Source organism: Elephantulus edwardii, unplaced genomic scaffold, assembly GCF_000299155.1.
Source record: "Elephantulus edwardii isolate Elephantulus edwardi_28Jun2011 unplaced genomic scaffold, EleEdw1.0 scaffold00462, whole genome shotgun sequence".
NCBI lineage: Eukaryota > Metazoa > Chordata > Mammalia > Macroscelidea > Macroscelididae > Elephantulus > Elephantulus edwardii.
The window spans coordinates 607,106-615,735 of NW_006400212.1; the positions used below are offsets into that span (position 1 = coordinate 607,106).

Genomic DNA, 8,630 nt, shown 5'->3' on the forward strand with positions numbered 1-8,630 from the left:
CATGCAGTGTTCCCTTGCTCTGTTCTGACAACTGCCTCTTGGTCCAAGTATAGGTTTCACATTAGAATGATCAAGTGTTCTGGGATTCCCATTCTTCTCGTTCCATTTTTTGTTAGTCAACATAATAATAGATTTGACCTCTACCATCTCCGTATGATGTAGTCAGTGATCCCTAAAGGGTGGTGTGGGTTTTTTATCTATGGGAAGCCAAACTTTATACCAAGTATTATATGAAAACCCTTGTTAAGGAATTGAAAGAATTACACATTTGTCAGTAAGCATTTCTCTTGTGGTAGATCCCAGAAAATGAACTGTTTGTTCTCTGCAGACAGGAGACAGCAAGGCACCCCCTGCAGAGGGAGTGTGACTTCCAGAGCTAGTGTTCACCCTGAGGCATCAAGGTTAATAATTAAGGGTAAACCAAATTCTTGCATGTGCCAACCCCTCCCTCCTGAGTCAAGCAGATGGTTTTCAATAGAGCTTGGTTTCATTTGCATTGAATTCTCTTTGTGATTTACCTCCTGATAATTTTCAATAAAGATACAAAGAAGCTTGGCTTGGCATCTTTCGTGGAGAACCACTGGCCCCCTGATTTATGCTCTCTGAGATATCTCATTCCTGGCTGTGTGTCTCATTATTAATAAGTATAAAATTTTTCCATCATTTGGGACCCTTGGTCTGCAACAGTAATCTTTGTATGTGCAGCTCAGCCAAGGTAGACTTAAGGGACCACTTGTTACCTAGACTGTAACAAGCTTTATGTAACTCCATTTGGGGCTACACTGCCTAAGGGTGAATCTTTCTGGAATTTGGAATACAGTAACAGCATTGCAGGACCAAGAGGATGCATTTACATTCTGGATTGCACAGTCCCGTGTGACTTGCCACCTCTCCAAGTCTTACTCTTCAAACAGCTGTGGTTTGCTTTTGACCTGACAGCAAGGAATTATTTGTTGTAGAACTTGAGACCGCACTTGGTAATCTTTGTACCATCAGGGCCTGTTATACAGTCAATTTCCCCCCACCCCCACCCCTTTCTTTTCGTGTATCCTGACATTGAATCTGATTGGCACAGAAGGAGATTGCCCCTCCTTCTCCAGTCGAACATCTTGTGGATTCGATCCATTTACCTTTGGGATTGCAGTGCAGCTTCTTGCCACAAGGCCCCAGAGCTATCTCCCTTTCACACAACATTTTGTTTTCCTAATGGTCACGAAGTTAACATTTTTGTTACAGAATAGGTAACAAGAGCAATAAAAATGTATAGAAATTTTAAATAGAATTTATATGATTTGAACATATGTTCTAGTTTTTTAATTGCCTTCAAGTTGAGCATGTCTCATCGCGACCCTATGAACAAAAAGTCCTGAAGCCTCTCTACAAAGATGGGCATTTATCAAAGTTCATAGAGTTTACGGAGGCTTGATAGTTAGGAAGTGGATGCCACTCCTGCTTCTAAACCTGTCAGTATGTTACTGTTTTTATGTGCCATTGAGTCGTTTGCGACTCGTGGCAATGATATGTCCAGCAGCTCTGAACCCTTCCGTGTCCTGAGCCGGTCTCACTAACGTCGACACACCAACCACCAAAGCCCCAGTTACTGTATCAATCCATCTCCTCCGGGGTCTTCCTCTCACACCGTCCCTCCACCCTTCCGAGCATGGTGTCCTTCTCCAAGGACCAATCTCTCCTGGCTATGTGCCCAAAGTACATGAGGCTGAGCTTCAAAATCCTAGACTGCAAAAAGAAAGTCTTGGTTTCACCCTCTTTAAGACAGACCCATTTGTTTTCTTGGCAGTCCGTGGTTTGTTCAAGACTCTTCTCTAGCGCCACAACTCCAAGATAGCTATTCTTCTTTTATCATCCTTAGTCATTGTCCAGGTCTCTGAAGCATAACAAGTCATTGAGAAGACCGTGGCCTGGATTAGGCACACCTTTGTATCTAGACTGACTTAGAGTTTACATCAAATTGGAGGAAACTGTCCATTTTTCCCCCTTGCAGAGGATGGTGTATTTGAACCCCTGAAGATGGGTGGTCTTATGATTATCAGCATACCACCTTGTGTATGATGCCACCAAACCTGATTCTGAGAAACGCATGAGGTGGTTCACAATTTCGCTTTGCCCGGATCAACACTTTTTTCAGGAAATCAAAGAAGAGTGCTGAATTGGGAGAGTTGACTGTCGGGGACCTCTCCACTGTGTGAAAGAGCAATGATATCACTCGAGCAACTAAGGTGCCCCTGCTGTAGACCATAGTCGTCTCAGATGCTTTCTCTGGATCTTAGAGTGGGACAATGATTAAGGATGACAAAAAGAAGATAATGGTTTATATGATACCACCCACTTTGTTATGTGTCGTCGATGTGCTTGCAACTCATCATGAACCTACGTCTAATAGCTCTGAACCCTGTTTTCTCCTGGGGAAAGTGTCTCTGACACTTCTGCCCCCAGTCTCTGAGTTAGTCCATCTCATCTGGGATCTTCCACTCTTGCACTGTTCCTCCATCCTTCCAAGCATCATGTCCTCCAAAGACTGGCCCACCCTGGCTACATGGCCAAAGTCTATCAGGACAGATTCTTAAAATCCTGCCTTTAAGAAACACCCAGAGGTACATGGTTCAAATCCACCAGATGCTCTGCTGGAGAAGAAGGGGCAATCTCCTCCTGTACCAGTCAGATCCGATTTGACAGCACACACCAAAAATGATAAAATTAGGAGGGGAAAAAAAAAATAAACCCAACAGCTTCGTTTTACTCTCTTCAAGACATATCTGTTCTCTTCGCATCCCAAGGTAAGTCCATACTCTTCTCCAGCACCACAACTCAAACACATTGTTTCTTCTGACATTTTTGGTCAATGTTCTAGCTTTCTGATGCATATCAAGTGATTGCAAAGGTGATGTCCTGCATCAGGAACACCTTTGCATCTAGACTCACATCTTTGCTCCTCAGAACTCTGGAGAGGTCACTGTCAGTACATTTTTCTAATAGAATTCGTCTTCTGATTTCCTGACCACTGGTGCTGACAATTGTGGGAATTCTTTTTCTTACTAGTTTGAATCTGCATGACTGTTCTTTTTCTTCCTTCTTTTAATATTTTGCTTGTGTGAGAAGAATTCTATTGTCCCCTTTGTCTGTCCTCATTGTTTGTGGGAGAAAAATGCCTTACCTTTTTGCAAGGCAACTGAACCTTACCTGCTCTTGCTGGAAATTTGCTTCACACACCATGTGGATTTCCACTCATAGCAGCCTTGTGAAGGAACAGAACCGCCCTTTAGCATTCTTGGAGGTATTTCCATGAAAAATCGACCTACAGGTCTTTTTCTCTCCCACCCCCCTGTGTAGATGCGATTAATTCAGGTTTTCCCTTCAGTCGCTGAAGGGGTGAAGATGGTTTCATTACATCAGTTGCAAACCATACTGCTAATAAATTCCCCTGAACTCAATTCTTTCTCGTCCCATCCCTGCCTGACCGAGGCTGTCTTCCAGGATTTTCAGTGATGATCTCCATGGAGTCTGTTTTGTCTTTCTAGCATGTAGCGGTGTGTGCTTGTAAATCACTTAAGGGTTGTTTCCACCTGAGTACTTGTTAACGACCAAAAGCCAGGAGGATCCTCTTACTTGAGACACCACACTTCAGCGTTTCTAAAATACAAGTTTTCATGTTCATTTAGCATTCGGGTGTTGTCACGAGTAGTAAACCTTCCTCTTTTGTCGGGCAACGTAAAAGAACTTTATTGTGCTCATGGAAATGTTATTGTTATGTGCTATACTATACAACATACTATAAACAAAGAAACTCTGGAAGTATGCTTTCACAGTAAAACAGCTTTATACATTTATAGAGCTCAGTTGTCATCTGCATACGTGATTAATCATACACATCCCCTTCACATGGGCTTGACAGAAACAAATGAAAAGATGTCTTATTGTTTGGGAATGTTACTCCCCCCCCCAATACTTTCGTATAGTACCTATCTCACCATATTTAGAGTGGTTTGTTCTCTAACGTTCATCCGTGAATATAATCACAAATCTTTAGAAGCCGTGGTATGTCCATTTAAAACAATTATTTTTCCCCAAGATTTTAAAAGGCAACACACAACTAAGGAACGTATTAAACATCATATTCATTTAACTACATCAATCACCAAAAATTCACCCTTTAAGTCCTCTCTGAATGGGTATTAGAAGTAACAATTTGATTTGTAAACAATTTGATTTTAAAACCTATGGGAAAAAAATTACTATGAACTTTGACAAATGGTGATAGTTGTAGAGGGGCTTCAGGCCTTTTGTTCATAGGTTCGCTCAACTCGAAGGCAATCAATAACAATGCAACATTCAAAAATTAATAAATAACTTGGGAAAAGAAAAACACATACCCTAATGAGTTGGTTGATATTGATGAACATCAAGTCAGAACCGACCCATGACTCCAGCAGGTTTTCAGAGGTAGTTAATTAAAAAGGATGAGATCGCCCATCCTTATGCAGGGCAGGTGGTGGATTCAAACTGCGTGCCTTCAGGATTGCAGCGCTGCATCTTACCACTAGGCCACCCATCAGAGCTCCTTTGATCAGAATTCAAATGATAAGAAATTGTAGTTAATTACCCTGCTTATTGGTAAATACCAGTGTGAAATAAAATATGTGTGCATGATTGTATGAGACTGTAATATTGTCGACCTTAAGAATAAAAATGTGTGTAGTCAGATGAGATTGTCACAACATTCAAGTGAAATTGGCCAACATTTTACTTTCTCCCAGGTCAACCAAAGCAGCACTATGTGTTACAAAAATTGCAAACCCTAATGCAAATGCATCGCCTTTAATTCCATTTGGATTCCTAGGAGCCCTGCAGGACACCGTTCAGTGATCCCATTGGATGGGATTCCAGGATGGGATAGCAGCAGGTGCTTGACAAACTTGCATCCCCAAATTTCACTGCCCGTTTCGTCCAAACACTACGGCATCTAAAAAAACATAGCGGAAGTGTCCGTGTTTGTTAGGTATCCGGGTTCAATCACGCAGCTTCTCACGAGAATAACGAGCTTTGTTCCTTGCTGCAGCGGCTTGATGGCTTTTTTTTTAATCCGACTACTTAAAAAAAGAACGTCATTATCTTAGTGGGAAAACAAGCCCAAAATATAGATAAACCAGTTTTGTAAACCAAACCGTAAGGGAAATCACAGAACCCTCAGAAGCAAAGGTTTGGTCCGTGTTTCCGCACGGAAGCCTTTCCCTGGAGCACAAGCGAGCCCCAAAGCGGAAGTTGTTTTGCGCGAGTCGCTGGCCGGTCCTTTGTTCTGCTCGCTAAGTGCATTTCGGCCTTTTCCTTTATTTTGGTCCGTCTTCAGTGGCCTGCAGACTCCTGGCCTGAGTCTCCGCGTCTCGTCCTGAGTCCCGGTCGTCCAGCTGCGCCACTTGAGCGGCCGCTGCGGCTCCTGGACGCGGGGTGGAGGCGGGGGTGTATCCTGTGCAGGTGAGATCGCGACCTTTGCAGGTGGGATCGAGACCTTTGCAGGTGCGATCGCGGCCTTTGCAGGTGAGATCGAGGCCTTTGCAGGTGCGATCGCGACCTTTGCAGGTGAGATCGAGACCTTTGCAGGTGCGATCGCGGCCTTTGCAGGTGAGATCGAGGCCTTTGCAGGTGCGATCGCTGCCTTTGCAGGTGAGATCGAGACCTTTGCAGGTGGGATCGAGACCTTTGCAGGTGCGATCGCGGCCTTTGCAGGTGAGGTCGCGGGGAGGAAAGGTGCGCTGGTCCCCCCAAGCGCCCTGCAGGAGGCTGCTGTGAGTCATTCCAATGAAAAATCATTTCATCCGCTCTGAGCTCTTATCTGATCGCTATTATGCTCATCTTTCTCTGTTATTTGTGATCATTTCTGCAAGGGCCCTGCACAACTTGAGGTTAACCCTGGGAGTTGAATTTGAGTTAGTTTGCAAAAGACAACGTCTTTATATTTACATATTTCAGAGAGAGAGAGAGAGAACCAATCAGACCCAAAGAGAGAGAGACAGAGCGAGAGAGAGGAAAAAGCAATCAGACCCAAGGAAACATTTGCTGTTGATTATTACATACTTCAGAGAGAGAGGAAAAACCAATCAGACCCAAGGAAACATTTGTTGTTGATTATTACATATTTCAGAGAGAGGAAAAACCAATCAGACCCAAGGAAATATTTGCTGTCGATTATTATAGTTCAGTGAGAGAGGGAAAACCAATCAGACCTAAGGAAACATTTGTTGTTGATTATTACATATTTCAGAGAGAGAGACACACAGAGACAGAGAGACAGAGAGAGAGAGAGAGAGAGAGGAAAAACCAATCAGACCCAAGGAAACATTTGTTGTTGATTATGGTATTTCAGAGAGAGAGACAGAGAGGAAAAACTAGTCAGACCCAAGGAAACATTTGCTGTTGATTATTGTATTTCAGAGACAGAGAGGAAAAGCCAGTCAGACCCAAGGAAACATTTGCTGTTGATTATTAACATTGTTACTGCGTTGTTGTCTTTATGATTCTTGTTACTGTCTTGTTACACTTTGACCTAAGCCTTAAAGAGACTTTGAATAGAAAACTAGAGAGAGAAAGATGTAAAGGCTGGGATGCTGCACATGTGAGAGAATTGGACTGCCCAAAGGAGGGGAAATATAACTGGCTGCCTATGCTTTTCCTTACACCCAGGAAGACATTTAGATGAGGAGGTTGCAGAATTTAGTGTCAACGTTACATTGCAGCTCAGATTTAGAAAGCCAGTGTGTAAACAATGTTATATTGCAGCTCTGATTTAGAAAGTGTGTAAACACAATGGCTTTGATCCTTAGGCTTTGAACCAGCTTTTCCTTTCCAAAAAGATATTCTTTTTTATCATAATTTAAATTTATTATGAATTTCAATGAACATTTGCAGAGACTTTGGCTTTCCATTCATTCATTGTTGCATTTTCTTCCCTCCCAAACCTCCCCCCCAGTACACTTCCCTCTTGGAAAAGTGAAAGAAAAATTCTTTCATTGCTTTACAATCCCTCCCCCCAGGTCCACTCCAATATGCAGCCTTCGCTCTGGACTCCTGTCATGACAAAAATACCAAATCACATGTCCCTTTTAAACCGTTTTCTCCCTCATCTGTTTCAGTGCAGTATACATTATGGAACCCATCTTTCTCAGTCTCCCCGCAACCCCGATGTCAGTCCTATTTTACAGCAGTGGCACCATGCAGTATTTGTCCTTTTGTGACTGAGATATTTCACTCAGCATCATGTCCTCCGGGGTCACCCATTTTGCATAATATTGCATGAGTTCCTTGTTTTTCAATGCAGCGCAGTATTCCATTCTGTGAATATACCAGAGTGTGTCTATCCATTCGTTTGTTGATTGGCACTTACGTTGTTTCCAACTCCTTGCTATTGTGAACAAAACTGTGATAAACATGGGTGTGCATATATCCGCTTGGGTGTCTGTTATGGTTTATTTAGGGTCTATTCCCGGTAGTGGAATTGCTGAGTCACATGGTATCTCTGTTTGTAACTTTTTTGAGAAAGCATCATACTGCCTTGCACAGTGGTTGCACCATCAAAAGATATTCTGTTCATCAGTTAAACGTGGCTAGCCTGGGAATAGCAGTTGGAATAACTTGAAACCATCAGATTTACTACATTCACAGCCTTCTAATTTTGTATTTATTTAGTATTTATTATTTTTGTGTGAGTGTACCATCAAATCACATCTGACTGGTACAGGAGGAGATTAATTTTTTCTTTTTATTATACTACTTTATTTACAACCTTGCCGTACAATTTCCCTCAGCCCCTCCCATCAAAGCCCATGACTCATCTATCCCCTCCAACCTTCCCTCCGCATCCTGACCCCTCTGCTTCCACCCTGACCTCCCCTCAGATCTTGATATTCAGTCTACACTAATGGTTTTACACAATCTTTTTTCTTGGCAGACTGAGCTCACTCAGCATAATACTCTCCTGTCCCTCCCACGCTAGCTAATAATTTATAAAATCATTGCTCCTGTGTTCCATTGTGTGAATGGACCATTACGTCTCAATTCATTTGTTTGTGGTTGGACATCTGAGCTGTTTCTATGTCCTTGTGATGGTGAAAAACACTATGAACACTGGTTTACAAGTGTCCGTTTGTGTTTCACTTCTCATTTTCTCAAGCAATGGAATAGTTGAGTCATATGGAATTTCCATGTTCGGCCTTTTTGAGGAAGTACACGACTGCCTTCCAGAGTGGTTGTGATATTTTACAATACGACCAACAGTATATAAGCATTCCCATCTCACCACATCCTCTCAAACAGGACATCGTTCTAATTTTTTTGATAGAGAAAGGGGCACGTACATTTGGCAGGATCACACCACGTACAGTATGAATTATTTTGAACTGTCATAATGTTCTGGTGAGTTTCACCACTGTTATTGTTTCAGAATATTGCTATTAAGTGGCAAACATTAGTTGATGTCACCTACATACATACCAGTATGAGTCTAAATTTGCCGTGTTCATAATAATTTCCTCATGTACTTTTTTTATTAATATGCAGTCTATAAATATGAAGATTGCATGCATGTATTTGCAGAATCATTTTTTATTTATGATTCTTTAATG

At 42.2% G+C, this 8,630-nt stretch overlaps 1 protein-coding gene across 1 annotated transcript in view; it reads left to right on the forward strand.

Annotated features, from left to right (window-relative positions):
* Positions 1-8,630, forward strand: part of LOC102845704 (zinc finger protein 429-like) — a 29,860-nt gene that overhangs the window by 5,591 nt on the left and 15,639 nt on the right. The window contains exon 2 of the mRNA XM_006902844.1: positions 5,407-5,739. Within this exon, the coding sequence (XP_006902906.1) occupies positions 5,407-5,739 (333 nt within the window). The remainder of the gene's footprint in view (positions 1-5,406; positions 5,740-8,630) is intronic.